Source organism: Zootoca vivipara, chromosome 6, assembly GCF_965207765.1.
Source record: "Zootoca vivipara chromosome 6, rZooViv2.hap1.1, whole genome shotgun sequence".
NCBI classification, from domain to species: Eukaryota; Metazoa; Chordata; class Lepidosauria; order Squamata; family Lacertidae; genus Zootoca; species Zootoca vivipara.
The window spans coordinates 83320425-83341073 of NC_142589.1; the positions used below are offsets into that span (position 1 = coordinate 83320425).

A 20649-nucleotide genomic window follows, 5' to 3' on the forward strand; every position below is an offset into this window, starting at 1 on the left:
GGCACTGATCCCAAGCCTCCCCCTTGTAGCGCAAAGGGACTCAAAGGGGGGAAGAGGAAGCCCAACACTAGGCAATGTTGGAATTGCAACTAAAGCAGCATTCGAACTCATGAATTTGGACTAAACTTTAGGGGTACAGTGGTACCTTGGTTGTCGAATGGCTTGGCTCCTGAACAGATTGGTTCATCAACACCGCAAACCCGGAAGTGAGTGTTCTGGTTTGTAAACATTTTTTGGAAGCCAAACATCTTCCGGTTCAGTGCAGGAAGTTTTGGTTTTCAAATGGACTCCCAGAACGGATTAAGTTTGACAACCAAGGTACCACTGCCTTTGGCCCCTGGGAGGACAGGATGCTGGGCTGGATGGGCCCCCCTTGGGCCTGATCCAGCAGGACTTAGGCTGCAATGCCTTCCCCCCACCCACCCAGCCCACCATGGGTCTTACCTGAGTCCGGGGCTGGGCACAGAGCGCAGTCCATGCTCCAGGCCTCGCCATAGAGGCAGCAGCACTCTGTGTAGGTGACCTGCCGGTCCAGGAGGGGGCGGCTGCAGACCAAGTCGGGCCCCACCTCTTGCCAGCACACAGCCAGGTTGTCATCTGAAAGGCGGGGAGTGCAGGAGAAATGGAGAAACTGCCACAAGGCGCATCAATGGATGCCAGGCCCTCTTCCCGCCCCCTCCCCCCAGGCCCCAAACCTGTGCAGATCCTGTTCACAGGGATCCTGCGGAGTGGAGGAGGAGTAAACACAGAGAGCCCAAATGACCAGATCTGAGTTTACGGAATCAAGGAGGCAGGTCCTGGAAAGAGTTTGGGATCCGCTGAGCTGGAGCATAAGCCCTCCATTGGAATCCCACCCGCAAAAAAACTGGTGAGGCTGAAGATGGCTTTAAAAAAAAGTTAGCCTCTGGAACCTACCTCCACAAGATTTTGCAGCCACTGGCCCATAACTTTGGGGGGAAGAAGTGAGCCCAGAAGGGGTCAGAACTGTTTCCTCCAGGTTCACAGACTTAATTCTACAAGAAATGGAGGCCCAGCACACCTGCCCACCCTCCCAGATTCCCCCATACCTGTGAATGGGATGCAGAGGGTCCCCCAGGCACTTAAATGCCTTAGACGCGAAGTGGGGAGGGAAGGGGGGTTCTGTGTTGCATTAAGGGCACCCCTAAATTGTTCCCCTAACTTGATCCCTGCGTTTTCCCAAAAACCAAGATGAGGAGTTGGGTTGGGCAAAATGCTCTGGATGAATGAATCTGGGATCTCTGGAGAAGGATCACGGAACGGCAAAGTTGGAAGCAGGGCTGTCTTAACCATACCTGGCGCCGTGGTGCAAGGATCCCTCCAGTGCCCCCACTTTCCCAGAGTTGACTTTTTTTATGGCGGGAGGAGGCGGGCAGCGTCTGGAGGGCAGCTCCTCTGGCGGGGAAGAGGCAGAGGCTGGACACAGTGCCTCCTGGCTCAGCTGGCCGCTTCGTGCCGCAGTGCCCACGGCAGGCACCACACCGAGGGAGCGGGCCTGCGCCAAGTGAGCGAGGGCGCATGCGCCACTCCCACCAAGCGCCGGCTTGATTTTTTCCCTTTTAGCCTTCTGGCACCCCGCAGAATTCGGTGCCTGCAGGCTAAAAGGGAAAAAAACTGAGCTGACGCTTGGCGGGAGCGGCACACGCGCCCTCGCTCAATCACCACGCTTGTTTGGTGTTCCCCGGACTCTCGCCTGGTACCCTCCAGAACTTGGTGTCCTGGCGCCCCGCGCCACTAACCTCAATGTGTATGATGGGCCTGGTTGGAAGGGATCCCAATGCAGGAATCGAAGGGAGGAAGGGAGTCAGATGGAGGGCATGATGAGTCAAGGAGAGAGAGACAGCCGAGGGGGGAAGCCGGTGGATGTGGGGAGGGGAGGGGGTCTGCCCCATACCTGCGCCTTGGCTGTCGTTGGTTACACAGCGGCGATGCGAAGCGTCCAGCACAAGGGGGGCAGCGCAGGAGCAGTAGTAGGAGCCAATGGTGTTGATGCAGCGCCCCCCCACGCAAGGCTCCGCCTCCTCGTCAAGGCACTCGTCGTTATCTGGGGAGGGACAAGGGGGGGGCAGAAAAGCAGATGAGGGGCTCAATTTTGCAGAATCATAGAATAGCAGAGTCAGGAAAAGACGCCAAGGGTCATCCAACCCTCTGCAATTTACCTAGTTCCTAAAGTTTATACACCGAGCAATTGCAAAAACAACAGCTAAGCTTTTTCCAGAAAAATATAATAAAGCTATTGGCTTAAAACAGACTGAAACTTGCACAGAATTTCTAAACACCTGGGTTAGGCTCAGTGCTTTTTTTCTGAGGGGACGCAGGGGTACACATACCCCTAAACATTTTGCAAATTTTTGTACTTTTGTCCATTTACTGTATTTATCCCCCTCCCTGAACTGAATTATAAAATGGTGACTTTCATGAGTCAAAATAAGAGTACTCCTAAACCTTTTTTTTTTTTAAGGGACCCCTGACCATTAGGGACCCCTGACCATTAGGTCCAGTCGTGACCGACTCTGGGGTTGCGGTGCTCATCTCGTGTTATTGGCCGAGGGAGCTGGGGTACAGCTTCCAGGTCATGTGGCCAGCAGGACTAAGCCGCTTCTGGTGAACCAGAGCAGCTCACGGAAACGCCGTTTAATTTCCTGTTTGGAGCGGTACCTATTTCTCTACTTGCACTTTGACGTGCTTTTGAACTGCTAGGTGGGCAGGAGCAGGGACTGAGCAACGGGAGCTCACCCCGTCGCGGGGATTCAACCACCGACCTTCTGATCGGCAAGCCCTAGGCTCTGTGGTTTAACCCACAGCGCCACCCACGTGCTTCTCTAAATGGGAACATTTCAAGCACAGGGAAGGTGGCACGGCCTAATATCAAGAGGCAGGGAGTTCCAAAGTGTCAGTGTTAATTGGTTTCTTGCCAATGTGGGCGTCTGCGGGACCTGCAAGAGTGCCAGGTCTGCTGATGCAGGTGGTCAAGTGGGTGCGAGGAGGGACCTGTTTACCCGTGGGGTCCCCCAAGGGCATAATTGGGGCAAGAGGAGCTGCCCAGGCAGAAGGGGGTTCAGAGGCGGACAGAGGCTCTCACCAATGCACTCCAGGTGCTGCGTCTCGTAGTAGTAGCCGTTGGGGCAGTAGCAGGCGTAGCCAGGGATCTTGTTGACACAGACGCCCCCCTTGCACACCTGGGCGTTGAAGAGGGAGCACTCGTCCACATCTGCTCAGGACAAGGAGAGGGTCAGCGACAGAGCCCCACAGGACCAAGGGCACCGCGCCCAGAAACCCCAAGGCTTTCTGGGGCCAAGGACAGACCCAGGAGGGTGGCCAGGCACAAGTCCCCCCCGACAAAAGCCCCCGAGAGCAGCAAATCTCACCTGCAAGGGCAGAGAGGCTTCCGGTGCTGGGGGCAGCGAAGCCGTTGCCGTGAGGACACAGGGCCTGGTACTCAGCTGTGGGGCGGAAGGAGGAGAGGACCTGTCAGTGGCGCCCAAGCACCCTCCGCTCCCATCCCGCTTCCAGAACCCTGCAGAAGCTTCCCCCCCTGCACCCATAACAGGCAGTGTGACCTAGTGGTTGGAGTGTCAGACTAGGACATGGGTCGGCAATCTAAGGTGGGCTGGATCAGGCCCAATTGCCTTCTAAATCTGCCCCGCGGACAGTCCAGGGATCGCCAGAACGCATGTTCTTTCCCTCTCCCTCCCAGGGTGGCACGCCGCTCATCCTCCCTCCGCCACGTTCATCCCCCCCCCCCAAATATTGTCCGGCCCCCCACAAGGTCTGGGTGACAGTGGACCAGCCCCCTGCTGGAAAAGTTTGAGGACCCCTGGACTAGGACATGGGAGAGACCATGAAGCTCTCCCTGCGTGACACAGGGTCAGTGACTGCTTCAGCCTAGCCTCCCTCTCTTAGAATTTTGAAGTGTCAGGCATAGCTCTAGTGGCTTTAGCCCAAACGTAGCAGAGTTTTCCTGCACAGCGCAGAAGCTAGTCGAGGTGGAAATGACTAGTCGGCTAGACGCAGAATAACTATTTACAGGATTTATTAAAAGAAAATAAAAGCAGCAGAGTTTCTGCATACAAAGCAAAGCAAAATAAATCCTCTCTGTCTCTCTCTCTCCAACCATACGCAGCACTCCTACTCCTAACACCCAACAAGAAACAACTGTGCTAGCATTCCTAGATAACAGAGTTCAGTGCTGGTTATTAACCAATCAGAGAGCTGTTTGCCAGGCCAGGCAGACCTTGGCTTTCTGCCAATAGTAAATTGACACTGCCTTGAGTTAATTGTGTGAAGCAAGAATCTGTAAGTTTCCCATGAGAACCAATTAACAGAAACTGAACACCCTCACAGGGTTGTTGTTGCGGGGATTAAATGAGACGAGGGCTCGAATCCCCACTCAGGCTTAGGGCTCAGTGGAACCATCCTCGCCTCTGTGAGTTCCTTACCTGTCCCTGGGGCGGGGCAGGCCTGGATGTGGCAGTCGACCCCCCAGCCATGGCCAAGGCTGCAGCAGCACTCTTGCCGCGTGGCGTTCCAGGCCAAGACATTCTCGCAAGCCTGCGCTGCGTTGGGGTCATAGTAGCATTCACGGCGGGTGCCCTCGCTGGTTCCAGAGGGCCAGGTCTCGGGCCGGGGAGCCTCGGGGCGCCGAGGAAAGCCTGGGGGGCGTGCTGGAAAAGGCGGAAGGAGAGTTGGAGGAGGTCTGGGAAAGAGCAGCCAGGATGATCTGGGGGTGAAGCGACTTCCCTATGGAGAAAGGACCCTCCTAATCCCCCCCCCCCGCCCAGCCCAAGCTCGAAGCCTCTCACCGGCTCCTGGCACAGCAACGCAGCGCCCGATCATGGGGTCAAATTCTTCGCCCGCCCGGGGGCAGATGCAGAGGAACGAACCCTCCACATTCTCACAGGGGGCAGTTCCACACACCCCTTGCAGCATCTCACACTCGTTCATGTCTGTGGGGGGCAGCAAAGAGGGGGTGAAGAGGGAGGGACTCACTGGGGGCCTGCCCCCACCTGCCCGGCCCCCTCTGCCACTTGTCCCCCACCCGGCAGCAAGCCAGGTCCCCTACGGAGGCAGCCCCTTCTCCATGAGACGCTGGTGGTGGAGAATGGGGACAAGGCCAGCCTCCCTCCCTCGCCCCCGCCACGTACCCAGGCAATGGCGCCCGTCCCTGGCGCTCTCGTAGCCCTGGTCACAGATGCACTGGAAGGAGCCGGGCAGGTTGTGGCAGACGGCGTGGGCGCCACAGAGGGAGCTGTTCTGGCACTCGTCCACGTCTGGAAGAAACCAGGGCCACCCACTCAGCGCTCTCTCCCTCCACCCCCAAGGAGCCTCATCACAGGCTTGCACCCCCTTGCCAGCCTGGCCCCACTCCCATCTGATGGGTTTGCCCCTTGTGCACTCACCCACACAGTCCCCGGTGGCTGTGGCTTGGTAGCCAGTCTGGCAGCTGGCGACGCAGCGGTAGGAGCCCAGGGTGTTTTCGCAGCGCTTCTCCCCGCAGAGGCTCACGCCGTACTCCTGGCATTCGTTGATGTCTGAAAGAAGGCCCCATAAGGACATGTTGTGGGGCAGGGGAGGAAGGAGAGGAACGGCGCCAAAGGACCACGAAACGTGATGTCAAAATTAAGAGTGTCAACAGAGCCTGCTGCATCAGAACAGATAGTCCAACATCCTGCTCTCAAGGGCAATGGGGACTCTCCCCTCTTGCAGTTTGCAGCAACTGGGACTCAGAAAAAATTGGAGGCAGAGCCATTGTAGCTGAGAGCCATCCATAGCCACCTCTCCTCCTTCATGAATTTAACTAATCCTTTTAAAAAGCCATCCAGGTCAGTGGCCGTCACTGCGTCCTGTGGGAGGGAGTTCCACAGTTCAGCTCGGCGAAGAAGGACTTTCTTTCACCTGCCCTGAATCTTCCAGCATTCAGCTTCATGGGAGTCAAGAGCCTCGCAAGTCCGGAGGGATCTCTTTGATGGGGGGCAACTTCAGGAAAGAGCTTTTGCTCCTTCTATTATTATTATTATTATTATTATTATTATTATTATTATTATTATTAGAATTAGAATTATTATTAGAATTAGAATTTATATACCGCCCCATACCCAGAGGTCTCAGGGTGGTTAACAAAAAAGATCACAGTATATAAAATCAAAATAAAAACAATAACCCAATAATACCGGCCCCCCTGGCAATAAAGGAGGTGGGGGCTCCTTGGCAGCCTCAGAAATCACAGAATCGTAGAGTTGGAAGGGACCCCCAAGGGTCCTCTAGTCCAACCCCCGGCAAGGCAAGAATCTCAGCTAAAGCAGCCATGGCAGATGGCCACCCAACCAAGCCCCAGAGCAAAATAGGGGCTTCCAGACCACCCCCCGACCCCCGCTTGGGCCCTGGCAGCAACACTCACCAATGCAGTCTCCCGTGGTGCCAGCCTGGTAGCCAGCCTGACAATCTGCCACGCAGCGGTAAGAGCCGGGCGTGTTCTCACAGCGCTGAGTCCCACAGAGGGCCGCCCCATACTCCTGGCACTCGTCGATATCTAGGGGAGTGGGAGGTCAGGCCCATGGCAGAGTTTCCTCGGCCCTCCCCCCCCGTCTCCCTCTTGCCGCCCCCCGGCGCTCGCTCCTCACCCTCGCAGGAGGCCTTGTTGGCGCTGCTGCGGGTGCCCGGCGGGCAGTAGCAGTCGAAAGAGCCCTCGGTGTTGGCGCAGTGGCCCCCGGCACATGCCGTGCCCGGCAGGCATTCATCAATGTCTATGGGGAGGGAGGGAAGGAGGGGGTCAGTGCGGCAAGGAGATGGCCATCCACCCTGCCCAGCACCCAAGGAAGAAATGTAATTTTAATCTTTGTCGGAAGCCGCCCAGAGTGGCTGGGGAAACCCAGCCAGGTGGGTGGGGTACAAATAATAATACTACTACTGCCTCCCTCCATCTCCCAGGCCGCATCTGTGCCAGCCTGCATCCTGCGCCAGGTGGCCCTTGGGGTCTGGGGCCCCTTACCAATGCAGGAGGCCCCACTGGGGGCGACGGTGAAGCCCTGGGCGCACAGGCAAGTGTAGGAGCCCTCGGTGTTGAGGCACTCGCCCCGCGGGAAGCAGAAGTCCCCCTCCAGACACTCGTTGACATCTGGGGGGGTGCAGAGAAAGAGGCGGGGGGGGAGTTGGGGGTGCTCAGCCAGGGGAGGGAGAGGAGGCTCAGAGGGAGCAGGGGGCCACCTTCAAACTCCAGAAAGGCTGCCCCGTGGAAGTTTGTTTTTGGAAGGGACCCCTGAGGGTCATCCAGTCCAGCCCCGTGCCCTGCCCTGGCAGACCACACCAGAACATGCTGCCAAGGGAATCAGTGGAGGTGGGTGGGGTCTTTCCCCAGGGGTGCCCAATGCCAAATCCCCCGCCCCCCCCGCCCCAGTCACCCGTCCCCTGCCCCACCTCACCCACGCAGGACGTCCCCGTGCCCTCTGCGCGGTACCCTCTTCCACACTGGCAGCGGAAGGAGCCCTCCGTGTTGATGCATCGCCCTTGAGGCCCGCAGGGTGTTCCCGCGGCACACTCGTCCATGTCTGGAAAGGGGCAGATGGGGAGAGTCAGGGGCCCCGTGGGGATGACCCCAACCCCAAAGGCCCCCCCAAGCAAGGCGCCTCCACTCTCCGCCTCTTACCCAGGCACTGGTTTTCCGTCAGGCTGGCGCGGAATCCTGCAGGGCAGAGGCAGCGATACCCACCGGGCACGTTCTCGCATCGCCCAGACCCACAGGGCGGGGGGCTCTGCTGGCATTCATCCACATCTGAGTTTGTTTGGATGAGAAGAGAGACACACCAGAATTTCACCATGATCAATTCGTTCTTCTTTGTAACTCACTTACCCTCCCAGGTGCTCAAGCCAAGTTCTCCCAGTCCCTTCCTTAGTCTCTCACCCCCCCCCCGCCCGCAAGGGAGGCCAGGCTGAGCGGCAGCGACTGGCCCAAGACACCACCACCCCTGCAGCGGGCTTTGTGGCCGAGCGGGAGGATTCGAACCCCGGTCTTCCAGGCCCTGAGCCAATGCTCAAACCGCTGCCTGCGCCACACCAAACATCTCCGGATTTGCGGAGGAGCCGTTTCCAAATCCAGAGCTCTGCGCATGGTCAGGGGTGCTCTCGTCTTCCTGTCCCCCTGGGGGACAAATCCAGAGCTCTGTGTTCTCCTTGGCGCTCTTACCTACGCACTGCGTGCCCAGCGGGTGGGGCTGGTAGCCGATGGGGCAGGTGCAGCGGTAGCCCCCGGGGATGTTTTCGCAGCGGCCAGGTTGGCAGGTGGTGGGCGTCTCCCGGCACTCATCCACGTCTGCAAAAGAACAGCGATGGAGGTCTGGGGGCGCCTCTCTGCGCCCGACCCTCCCAAGGGACTGGGGCCCAGGGTGGTCTGGAAGCCCCCCATTGGACATGGGGAGAGGGGGCTAGCTGGCTGGGACCAGGGTGGATAAAAATCAATGATTTAAAAATAATAATCAGATTTTAAAAAATTTATATCAGTTTTTAAAAAAATGCTTTTGGAGGAAAAATCTTTCTAAAGATAGTTTTCTATTTAAGTTACACTATAGTCCAAATAAGGATTTGTTTTAAGTTTTTCATGTGTGCTAAAACTCAGTCTCAAGTTGTTTTTAAAAAAACAAAAACGTTTAACCACATTGGTTAACAAACATGGATACATACGCTATAATGTTATCATTTTAGTGAAATAAATTGTTGAAATGGTTATTAAGGAAATGATTGTTTACCTCCTTCTAATCAAGTACAGCAGAAAAGTTGTCCAAATATGAACAGTTAACTTATTAAACCTCACAAGAATTTTAAAATTACCTGTCTAGGTATTTCTAATAGTTTAACCAAATCAGGAATTGTTGATATAACTATAAAAACTACCCTGAAAATTTATGATTCCAAAAAGGAAACCTTCATCTGCTTGTAAATATCAAGAAGATACCAGCAAGAACGAGTCTTTCTGTAAAAAAAAAAGTGATCTAAATCAAGCCTTACTGACTAGTGATTTAAATTGAGATTTAAATCAAATCCACCCTGGCTGGGACCCCCGACTTGCTCTGTCTGGGACCCCCGTTTGCTCTGCTGCTGAGTCCCAGGAGGAAGCAGGTTGGGGGAACGTCAGCAAAAGAGCTCCATGTCTAGAGCAGTTGCTTGGCATGCAGAAGGCGCCCAGGCTCCCACCCTGGTGGCAGCATCTACAGGGAGGGCCGCTGCTGCCAGCCTGTGTAAGCAATACTGAGGCAGGTGGGCCCAATGTTCTGATGCAGAGCAGGGTGGTCTTTGGGGGCCGAGGGCCGTGGACCCCAAGCTGGCTGCCGTGGGAAGGTGGGGGGCAAGGGAGCGCCCTCTCTCACCCTGGCATTCGGTGCCCGTGGGGCCGGGTTGGAAGCCGGAGGGGCAGCTGCACTGGTAGGAGCCGGGCGTGTTCTGGCAGCGGCCGCGGGCGCAGGGCGGGGGGCTCTGGGAGCATTCGTCGACGTCTGCGGGGAGAGAATGGGGCCACATTCAACTTTCTGCTTGGGAAAGGCTGCGGAAAGCCGGTTTGAAATGTTCTTTCTTTTTTCTTTTTAACTTCATTGCAAAACAATTTACATATAACAACACAGACAAACAAAGACAGTACCTCAATGACAACAACAACAACAACAAAATAACAACAACAATAATAATAAATTGTTATTTATACCCCGCCTATCTGGCTGGGCCTCCCCAGCCACTCTGTTGATGGCGGCTTCCAACAAAATATTAAAATACAATGGTCTGTTAAACATTAAAAACTTCCCTAAACATTCACTAACAACACATTGCCTAACATCACACACACTTTTGACTTCCGATTCACCTCATTGCACTTTCTACATACTGTATTCTTAACCTTGACGTGTTTCCTATTATATCCGTTACATATCCAGAAAATGTTCTACGTTCATAGTTTTCCTTAATATTCAATATTCAATCTAGACCTGTCAGGAGATTTGCATTTTCACAGTATTGTTTTAGATATTCTTTAAATGCTATCCATTCTTTACACACTTTCTGGTTTGAGTTTCCTCTTATTCTCCCAGTCATTTTCGTAAGTTCCAAGTTTTCTATCATATTCACCTGCCAGTCAAGCTTTGTAGGAACTGAGTCCTTTCCAGTTTTTTTTTGCTACTAAAATTCTGGCTGCCGTAGTTGCATACATAAAGATAGTTCTAAAGTTTTTTTTGGATTTCAGTGGACATAATGCCTGACAAAAAGGCTTCTGGTTTGTTTTTTTTTGGAATGAGAATTTAAAGATCTTTTTGAGTTCGTTTGTATATTATATCCCAAAACTCTCGTATCCTCACAGAGTCCCAACCCTCCCCTTTTTTACATCTCCAACAAACGTTTGAGGTTTTTTAATACATTTTGGCCCATTTGGCCAGGGTCAGGTACCATCGATAAAACATTTTCATCACATTTTCTTTCAAGTTATAACATGCGGTGAACTTTATATCTCCTCTCTAGAGTCTTTCCCATTCATTCATGTAGATATTATGACCAAAGTCCTGGCCCCAATGGACCATAACTGATTTCACCTCTTCCTCCTTGACTTCCCAGTCAAGGAAGAGATTATACATCTTAGATCGATATTTTCCTCTCAATTGGATTAGGTTTTCTTCTAATTTTGATGTTTCTACAGCAGACCCCTTTTGTCTGTCCTTGCTAAATCTTTTATTAAGTTGGAAATATTGAAACCAAACAGTCACTAGTAAAGGGATATCTGTTTACGGATTTGAAATTTTCAGCGTGCTGTATATCGAAAGAAAATTATATGAAAATGATGTACCGTTGGTATTTGACTCCCAGTAAGCTAGCAAAAATGTTTAAAACCAGTACAAATATCTACTGGAAATGTCATGAAAATGAGGGCACCTTTTATCATATGTGGTGGACTTGCAAGGTAATAAAAGCATTCTGGGAAATGATATATAATGAATTGAAAAAAAAGTTTTAAATAACTTTGATTAAAAAAACCAGATGCTTTTTTAGTAGGAATTCTAGGTGCTGAAAGGTAGCAGAAAAGACTTTTTATGTATGCGACGACAGCAGCACGGACGCTATTAGCTCAGAGATGGAAAGAAGATAAAGGCCCTAGCGGAGAAGAATGGCAAACTAAATTGTTTGGACTATGCAGAAATTGCAAAACTGTCCGGAAAGCTAAAGAATCAAGAAGACCAAAATAAGGAATGGGAATTAAAAATAATTTATCTTGTAAACAGATGAAAACATTAGCAGGATTGCAATAACACTTGTAATGTAATGGGTATTATGGAGATAAAAAAGTTACTTTTTGGGGGAGTATTGAAAAAGATGCAGTAAAAAAGATTTAGTAACAGAACCTGTTATATAGTGAGTCCAGCCAGTGGTCATTCATGGCAGCAAGCAAGTAAAAAGACACACAAAAACCCCAGCCCTGCTGCGATATACAATATAGGCACTTGGGCTAGGCTACCCAACCCAGGGGAAGCTAATTAAAAGCAGTCACTACCTCCCTTAACTAGTTCCTGGCTGCTCTGCTACTGTGCTGTGCCTGCAAATTCAATACACAACAGAACCCAAGGAGGGGAAGGTGGAAAGTCCGGAGATTCGGTGGGATCTCTTAACTGTGGATCCGTGTTATGTTATTTTTATAATTTTTTATTTGTAAAACCATATAAAATTATTTTAAAAAAGAGAAAGAGGGTGAGAGGCTGTGAGGGGCCTGGGCCGCCCTCCCCCACCCTCTGCCAGCCAAGGGGCTGTGCCCGTCGCTCCTGTGCCCAATCACAACCAAATGCCCCTTGGAATGAGGACATTGAGATAGACTGCCTCTGGGCCTGGAGGCTCCATGGAAACGCAGGAAGAGCCTGCTGGATCTGGCCAATGGCCCATCTGGTCCAGCCTCCTCACAGAGGGTAACCCAGTGCCTCTTGCAGGAAACCTGCAAGCAGGATCCGAGCCCTTTCTTCTCCATGAATTTGTCCAACCCTTTTTTAAAAAAAGCCATCTAGCTGGGTGGCCTCGGGTGGGAGGGAGTTCCACAGTTCCAATTCATCCCATGCCCTTTTAAAATGTGGCTCCTTTTTTGGTGGGGAGGGGGGTATTATTGGGTTATTGCTTTTGCTTTTATTTTATATACCGTGATCTTTTTATGTGAGTCGCCCTGAGACCTCTGGGTATAGGGCGGTATATAATTTATTTTATTTTATTTTAAAGATTCTTTATTACAAAACAATTTACATAGAACGTAAACAAAACAACATAAACAGACCATAGACACTGGCTAGCAACACCTCATTTGACATTACATACCCTTTAACTTCCGGTTCAGCTCATTCTGCTTTTTATACTTTAGTCTATACACACTTTTCGATTAATTATCGGGGGGGGGGGATTCTTTTATAATTTCCTTAGACGTCAAGATTCAATCCAAATCTGTCAGGAGACTTATGTTATGACCGTACTTTTTAAGATATTCTTTGAACATTGCCCAATCTTTTCTACATTTCTGGTTAGAATTTCCTCTTACTCTCCCAGTCATCCTTGCAAGTTCTGACTATTCTATCACCTTTGCTTGCCAATCAGTTTTCGTGGGGATTACATCACCTTTCCCATCTTTTTGCTATTAAAGTCCTCGCCGCTGTGGTTACGTACATGAAAAGGGTTCTGCGGCTTTCTTTTGTATATCAATGCGCTAACAAAAAGACTTCAGGTGGGGTTTTTTTGAAACGGGAAGATCTTTAATCTTTTGGAGTTCATTATATAATAATAATAATAATAATAATAATAATAATAATAATAATAATAATAATTTATTATTTATACCCCGCCCATCTGGCCGGGTTCCCCCAACCACTCTGGGTGGCTTCCAACAAAATATCAAAATACAGAAATCCATCAGACATTAAAAGCTTCCCTGAACAGGGCTGCCTTAAGATGCCTTCTAAAGGTCTGGTAGTTGTTGTTCTCTTTGACCTCTAGTGGGAGGGCATTCCACAGGGTGGGTGCCACTACCGAGAAGGCCCTCTGCCTGGTTCCCTGTAACTTGGCTTCTCGTAGCGAGGGAACCGCCAGAAGGCCCTCGGCGCTGGACCTCAGTGTCCTGGCTGAACGATGGGGGAGGAGACACTCCTTCAGGTATACTGGACCGAGGCCGTTTAGGGCTTTAAATGTCAGCACCAACACTTTGAATTGTGCTCGGAAACGTACTGGGAGCCAATGTAGGTCTTTCAGGACCGGTGTTATGTGGTCTTGGCGGCCACTCACAGTCACCATTGTATATTATGTCCCCAAATTCCCTTATCTTCGCATAGCCCCACCATGAAAAGCATTAATACTGAAGGGGAGGGAGATCCAGAAGGGTAGGAAAACAGGGGGAATGAACAGGACCCCCAAATGCTGCCCCCTGCACCTGCCCCCCCTTCCAGTTTCCCCTCCAGCCTCTCCCTTCCTCCCAGACAGGCAGGGACCCCTCCTCCCCATTACCTCTGCATTCGAAGCCGGTGGAACTGGGAACATAGCCGGCGGGGCAGGAGCAGCGGAAGGAGCCGGGGGTGTTTTGGCAGCGCCCATTGGCACACGGCGGGGGGGTCTTGGCACATTCGTCAATGTCTGGGGGAGGAGGAGGAGGAAGAGAGTGTTGCTTCGAGGCTGAGGTGGGGAGCAGTCCATCCCAGCCCCCCCCTCTTTGCCCCAGACCCACCCTGGCACTCGGAGCCCGAGGGGTCCGCCTGGTAGCCGGCCCGGCACCTGCAGCTGAAGCTGCCCACCGAGTTCTCGCAGCGCCCGTTGGCACAGGGGCGGGGGCTCCTCCGGCACTCGTCCACGTCTGGGGCGGGGAGGGAGAGAAAGGGGGAAGGAAAGAAGTTGTGCCACGGAGACACAGGGCCCTCGTCCCGACCCACATTTCCACTGCCCCCCCCCCTCAGCCGAAGCCACCTGCCAAAGCTGATCTCAACAATAAGACTTGGCTGTGCCTTGAATAATTTCACAGATAGCAAAATATTCTTCCTTCATTCCAGAATGAGGATAAACAATTAAGTACAATTAAGTAAAAAAACAGGAATGCTCGAACTGAAAACGGAACGAGGTAGAAGGAAGTCAGCAACATATCAAATTGAAAAGGGATTCAAGCCAAATCGAAGGTTATAATGTACAAAAAACACTAATATTGGTTTGAATTATATTAACTAATACTTTCCAATAGATAGGTATTTTTATTGTATAAGAGGTTGCTTTTTCTCTCCCCCCCCTTTTTTCTTAGATATTGCATTGTATAACTACATTAGTATATAAATCTTAGGTTTTTAAATAATTTCAGTATACATAAGTCAAGATATATATCAGTCTAAGAACAAACATTGTAAGATTACTTTCTCTTTTTCTTCTTTTTTATGTATGCCTCTTTCTGTTTGTTTTTCTGTTTGCTTTTGCTATTTTTTTTAAAAGCTGATCTCTGCAAAACACCCCCAGGAGAGGCTACCTCTGAGCATGTGCAGCCTGCTTTCCTAACCACAGCTGAGCTTACGGGCCACAGGTTTCCCCAAGTGCCGCAGTGGCGAGATCCACCTCTGGTGAGGGAGGCAGAAAACGCCTCTGAGTGCCAGTCGCGGTGGCTGCTGTGGGGCTCAGGCAGGGCTTGTGGGCCCCTCCAGCACCCAGTTCCTTGGGGTACCTGGCTGGCCACAGGGAGGTCACAATGCTGGGGGAGGCGGGCACCTCTGCCTCTTCTGAGGCTGCCTTCTGATGCCATGCGCACCTGCCTCTTCAAAGGGTGGCCTTTGCCCTGCGGACCCTCAAAGCTTCCTAAGAGCACAAGAGGATCCTGTAGGATCGGGCCCTCCTGTTCTCATAGTGGCCAATCAGATGCCTGTTCTGGAAAACCTGCAAGCAGGATTTGAACTCAAGAGCCCCTCTCCCCTGCTCTGGCTTCCGGCAACTGGGATTCAGAAGCATTTCTGCCTCCAGCTGTTTTCCTTGCTGCCGCTTGGATAAATGTATTTGGAACATTTTGTAAGTAAATTATTTTAAACTTACTTCACAGCTTATATATTTACAGGAGTGCCTGGCGTGCTATGGTCCATGGGGTCACAAAGAGTCGGACACGACTAAATGACTAAACAACAACAACATCCCCAAACTTCAGCCCTCCAGATGTTTTGGACTACAATTCCCATCCTCCCTGACCACTGGTCCTGTTAGCTAGGGATCATGGGAGTTGTAGGCCAAAACATCTGGAGGGCCGCAGTTTGGGGGTGCCTGGTTTAAACTCTGCTACTGGGAACACTCTCCTGTTGGTGAGTGAGCTTGGCTCCAGAGGCAAGGAGCCATCGATAGCCCTCTCCTCCCTCATGAATTTCAAAGCCATCCAGTCTAGCCTCCTGTGGAAGGGAGTTCCACAGTTCAACAATATACTGCATGAGAGCTGTAAGGAGCGCCAGGCAGATAGGATTTATTGTGGTGGCTGGGAGGAGCAGAGAAAATGGGTTTTGAAAGGAAAATAATAACAACATAGAGTTGCTTTTTAAACTATAACTAATATTTTTCATAGTGAAATGAAAATTTTACACTACTAAAATATTAATGACTAGTGTATTTCAGCCCGTTCAATAACGGGCTCTAGAACATCCCACGGTTCGGAGAAGCGCTTGTGCAGCGCTTCTCCGAACCCTGGGACCCGTCCTTGCTGTCGCGGCAGGGGGACAGGAACGGAGGAGCGCTTTCTCCTCCTTCCTTCCTCTCCCCCAGCCGCCGACAGGAAGGACGCGTGCACTCCCCCCCCCCTGCCTCCTCCAACCGCCGCTCCTCTCACGGGCCAGGGAGGGTTGTGAGGAGGCCTTCGCCGGCCTCCACCCTCGCTTCCCTGACGTGCCCTGCAGTGAGGCGGTGTCCGGCGGGAGCGGCGGTTGGAGGAGGCAGAGGGGGGGGAGAGTGCGCGCGCGCAGTCTCTGCTGTCCAATCCCTCTATCCCTGGGGCACATGCGCAGTACCCCAGGGACACACGGGACAGCTTGGACGCAGGGACAACTTGGACATTATTATATAGGATAGTTTACTTTTTTTATTAAAAAGATTGGAGTTAATAAGGCATCTGATCCTAAAAATCATTAGGACAGGCAATAATTTGAAGAAGCACTAAACCTTAAAAAAAAAAACACCTGTTAATTGCTGGCAGATTATGGGCTTTTAAAAGTCCCAAAAGAAAAAGCAGGTAAACAAAACTTTAAACTGAAAACTAAGAAATATATAAAGATGAACAATACATGGCGTGAAGAAGTCCGACCTTTTATCCACCCCGAATCTCCCTGTGCTCAGCTTTGGAAGCTGAACTTGCCCCTGCGTCCCCAAAGGGTTGCCTTCTCCATGCCTTCTCCCTCCAAGCTCCCTGCTTCTCTTGCCACCCCCAAAACACCCGCCACCTCTCACCAACGCAGTGCGTCCCTTGAGGACTCAGCCAGAAGCCGCGGTCGCACAAACAGGTGTAGCCACTCTGGCGGGGGATGCAGCGCCCGGGACCACACACTTGGGGGCGCCGTTCGCACACGCCCTGCCCAGCGTCTGGAGGGGATAGATAGATAGATAGATAGATAGATAGATAGATAGATAGATAGATAGATAGATAGATAGATAGATAGATAGATAGATAAATGTGCCCTGCCCATCTGGCTGGGTTGCCCCAGCCAACTGGACAGCGTCCAGCACACACACAAATAATTAAATAATAATACTTACTAATACTTACTAATAATATTTAATAACATTTATTACTTTCCCCTATTTTAACAATCCAATAAAAACCACATTAAAGGTAAAGGGACCCCTGACCATTAGGTCCAGTCGTGACCGACTCTGGGGTTGCGCGCTCATCTCGCATTATTGGCCGAGGGAGCCGGCGTATAGCTTCCAGGTCATGTGGCCAGCATGACAAAGAAAAACCACATTAAAACATTCCAAATTATAATACAACCCAAACAGCCAAATATTCAATGCCATATTATATCTCTTCCCAGTTTGGACTTCCCAAGCTCTGAAGTTTGGGGAGGGATGATCTACTGCATTTCTTAATCAGTCCAGTTTACAGCATACAGTATATAAGAACAATCTCGGAAAGGTAAAATAACCATGAGACCGGAATAAGGACTAATCCAAACAGGTGAAATAAAAAAATTCCTTCAGTAGCACCTTAAAGACCAACTAAGTTTATATTTTGGTATGAGCTTTCGTGTGCATGCACACTTCTTCAGATACACTAGAAACAGAAGGTGAGTTATCATGTTTGAATGATAACTCACCTATACAGGTGAGTTATCATGTTTGAAATGTGTTGTAAAAATGTGACACCAGGGGGCGCTGCACAGCAGCCAATGGGAAATTGCATTGCAAGCTAAATAATGTTCTTAAAGCCCATTGTAAACAGTTAAAATCGTTAGTAGGATTTCTAGCTTAATGGTGAATTTTGGATATAATGGGGATGTAAAAGATTTGGATTAGTATAAAAGATGCAGGAGGAAATGATTAAGAATAGGATCCACAAAGACGAGGAGGAAATTCCAGGAGATTCTATGGAATCTTCTTGTTTATGTTGCATGTTGGATATATGATTGTAAAAATGAAAAACCAAATAAATAAAGAAAAGAAAAGAAAAAGAGAGCTATATAACATGAGGTTTTTTTTCTTAGCATTTTTAAAATACAGTGATACCTTGGTTCTTGAAGGCCTTGGTCTCAAACGCCCAAAACCCAGAAGTAAGTGTTCCGGTTTTCGAATGTTTTTCGGAAGCTGAATGTCCGATGCGGCTGTCGGCTATTGTTTCCGGGGCGCCTACACCAATCTGAAGCCACACCTTGGTTCCCGAACATTTCGGAAGCCGAATGGACTTCGGGAACTGATTACGTTTGGCGCTTTTGTTTTTGCTATTTACTTTGCGTTTTTGTTTTTGAGGCTTTTTTCAGTTCATTTGTTTTTGTGACTGTGTGGAACCCAGTTCAGCTACTGATTGATTGATTGATTGATTGTGTGACTGTGGAAATGGATAAAAGGCCCCCATCCAAACAATGACTCTCATCAGTGCAGGTAAGAAGAAAAGTTATTTTTAATTTTTATCATCTGCAATAACTTCTTATTTATTTTATAGTACAGTAAATTGATTATTGCTTTTATTTTATGGATCAATGGTCTCGTTAGATAGTAAAATCCCTGTTAAATTGCTGCTTTAGGGGTTGTTTTTTAAAAAGTCCGGAACAGATTAATCCATTTTGCATTACTTTCTATGGGAAAGTGAGCCTTGGTTTTGGAACGCTTTGGTTTGGGAACGGACTTCCGGAACGGATGAAGTTTGAGAACCAAGGTACCACTGTATAATGGAGCAGAGCAAACACCATGGGGCTGAATCCTGAGAAGGCAGAGCTGCTCCAGCCTCTATCAGTGTAGATCCGGCCTATGACTGGCATAAGCTCTCAGAGCATCTCTGCGGGCTTTTCTGAACGTTTTTAGCAGGCCCCAAAAGAGTGCAGCGAAGGCACCGCTGACGGGTGTCAATAGGCGGGGAGTTCCAGAGTATAGAACAGGCATCCCCAAACAGCAGCCCTCTAGATGTTTTCGCCTACAACTCCCATGATCCCTAGCTAACAGGACCAGTGGTCGGGGAAGATGGGAACTGGAGTCCAAAACATCTGGAGGGCCAAAGTTTGGGGATATCTGGTGTAGAATCAAAGAACTGTAGAATGGGCATCTAGTCAAATTCCCTGCAAGGCAGGAATCTTTCTCCCAATGTGGGGCTCAGACCCACAGCCCTGAGATCAAGAGCCTCGCATTCTCCCGACTGAGCTATCCCTGAGTCTATTAAACGCTTGCATTCTGGCTCCTACATTGAGGCACAATGCCCCCCTCCCCCCTTACTTGCCCCCTTTCCTACCTGGCACAGGTGGGTCAGGAGACTGCGTTGGCACACGCCGGGGAGGCTGGCGCTCTGGCAAGGAGGTGGGCGGGGGGCTCCAGCGAACTGCAAGGCGGGGAGAGAGCTGGTGTGAGGAGGGGAGGGGGCAAGGACACCCCCCCGCAATGCCCAACCCTGCAAGATGAGAGACGGCACCAGCCCACCTCGTCCAAACTGGCACAGACTCTGCCAGCCTTAGAAACATAGAACTGTACAATTGGAAGGGATTCCAAGGGTCTTCTGTGCCAACCCTCTGGAATGCGGGAGTCGCAGCTGGTGGCTGATGCTGTGCCAGGCAGCACCAGGAGAACTGCCCGCCCTCTGCCCCCCAGTTCCACAAACTGGCCCGCCTTGCAGGGATGGCCTGCCAAGGCTCTCCTTTCCCCCAAAGGTCCAGGTCAGAGAAGCCACCCATATTCTGCCCCGAGAGGGAGGGTCTGCCATGCGGAGAGGGACAGAGCAGGAAGGGGGGGCCTCTGGCCTCCCCCCACAGGGAACATACGGACGGATGGTGCTGTGGTTGTTGCCAGGGGGGGTCTGGCGGCCGGATCCCGCTCCCCTTGCTGGCGGCCGACGGGCACCCGGGGCAGGTCCTGGCCAAGGAAGCGGGTGTCGTAGCGCAGGTCAGAGGCCGAGTAGTGGTAGCCGGGCCCCGCCGGGCAGATCTCCTTGAACCCGTCTAACAAAGAGAAGGAGATCAATGTGAAGAGAGGTTTTTTTGGGGGATAAACCCTCAGCGTCCCCCATTCCACTCTGGAGCCTGCTGGGCATTGCCCTCACAGCCTCCCCCCACTTAATCCCAGGCTAGGGCTGGTTGCACTGGGCAAAAGGTCCTCTGCACGCATGAGCAAAGAGAAAGCTTATAGAATTGTGGAATTGGAATGGGACCCCCAGGGGTCATCTAGCCCAACCCCAGTCACGCAGCATTATTTTGCCGTTACAGCACAGGCAAAGCTTGCTCCCCTTCCAGCCTTTGATCCCATCCGGACGTCTCACCATTGCCTCCGTCCCTCGGTGCCCTCACCTGAGCCAAAGGGCGGGCATCGCTCGCAGGCGTGGCCCCAGGCCTTGCCCACGCGGCTGCAGCAGCAGATCTGCTTGGTGATGTTGCGTAGGATGGGCAGGGAGCAGCCGCCATCCCTCAGGACGCGGAAGCAGGGACCCTTGGCCTCCGAGATCACATGGTGGGCTGTGGGGGGAGGCGGGGGGGAGGAGAGAGTCAAAATTTGCACATCTGCGGTGTGGGCGTGTTGTAGGTACTGTGCCCATTTCTGGTCTCCTCCTCTCAAAAAGGAGATGGCAGTGTCAGAGGAGGTTTTCATTTTTAGAAAAGGGCAGCCAGAATGAGCAGGGGTTGGGCTGGACTCTCCTGCGACAAAAGGCTGCAGCATTTGGGGCTTGTTAGTTTAGAGGAAAAGCGAGTGAGAGGCAACAGCGTAGAAGTTTGTAAAATTATGTCTGGCCTGGAGAAAGTTCAGAGTCCCGCCCCTCTCCTCGTAACATTAGAACTGCTGGACATCCAACGAAGCTGAATGCTCAGAGATTCTGTGGGAATCTGCAGGCAAACATAACTACTGTATGTATAAGTGCTAGTTGGTGCATGAAGGGGTAAAGACCACAGAGTTAAATTCCTAGATTCAGCTTTATCCAATGAGGGAGGAAGTGAAGCCTTCTCTTCCTCCTCTCTCTCT

At 51.1% G+C, this 20649-nt stretch overlaps 1 protein-coding gene across 3 annotated transcripts in view; it reads right to left on the reverse strand.

Annotated features, from left to right (window-relative positions):
* Positions 1 to 20649, reverse strand: part of LTBP4 (latent transforming growth factor beta binding protein 4) — a 55330-nt gene that overhangs the window by 3801 nt on the left and 30880 nt on the right. For 2 of the 3 annotated variants that reach the window (XM_088671249.1, XM_035118511.3), the window contains 21 exons: positions 19983 to 20147; positions 19461 to 19637; positions 18938 to 19024; positions 16450 to 16581; positions 13727 to 13852; positions 13510 to 13635; positions 9375 to 9500; positions 8198 to 8323; positions 7661 to 7786; positions 7437 to 7562; positions 7007 to 7132; positions 6639 to 6761; positions 6416 to 6547; positions 5418 to 5549; positions 5163 to 5288; positions 4821 to 4964; positions 4458 to 4682; positions 3387 to 3461; positions 3101 to 3229; positions 1913 to 2062; positions 445 to 597 (listed from right to left, as the gene is read on the reverse strand). In XM_088671249.1, the coding sequence (XP_088527375.1) occupies positions 445 to 597; positions 1913 to 2062; positions 3101 to 3229; positions 3387 to 3461; positions 4458 to 4682; positions 4821 to 4964; positions 5163 to 5288; positions 5418 to 5549; positions 6416 to 6547; positions 6639 to 6761; positions 7007 to 7132; positions 7437 to 7562; positions 7661 to 7786; positions 8198 to 8323; positions 9375 to 9500; positions 13510 to 13635; positions 13727 to 13852; positions 16450 to 16581; positions 18938 to 19024; positions 19461 to 19637; positions 19983 to 20147 (2832 nt within the window). The remainder of the gene's footprint in view (positions 1 to 444; positions 598 to 1912; positions 2063 to 3100; positions 3230 to 3386; positions 3462 to 4457; positions 4683 to 4820; positions 4965 to 5162; positions 5289 to 5417; positions 5550 to 6415; positions 6548 to 6638; positions 6762 to 7006; positions 7133 to 7436; positions 7563 to 7660; positions 7787 to 8197; positions 8324 to 9374; positions 9501 to 13509; positions 13636 to 13726; positions 13853 to 16449; positions 16582 to 18937; positions 19025 to 19460; positions 19638 to 19982; positions 20148 to 20649) is intronic. The other variant, XM_035118512.3, reaches the window with a different exon arrangement.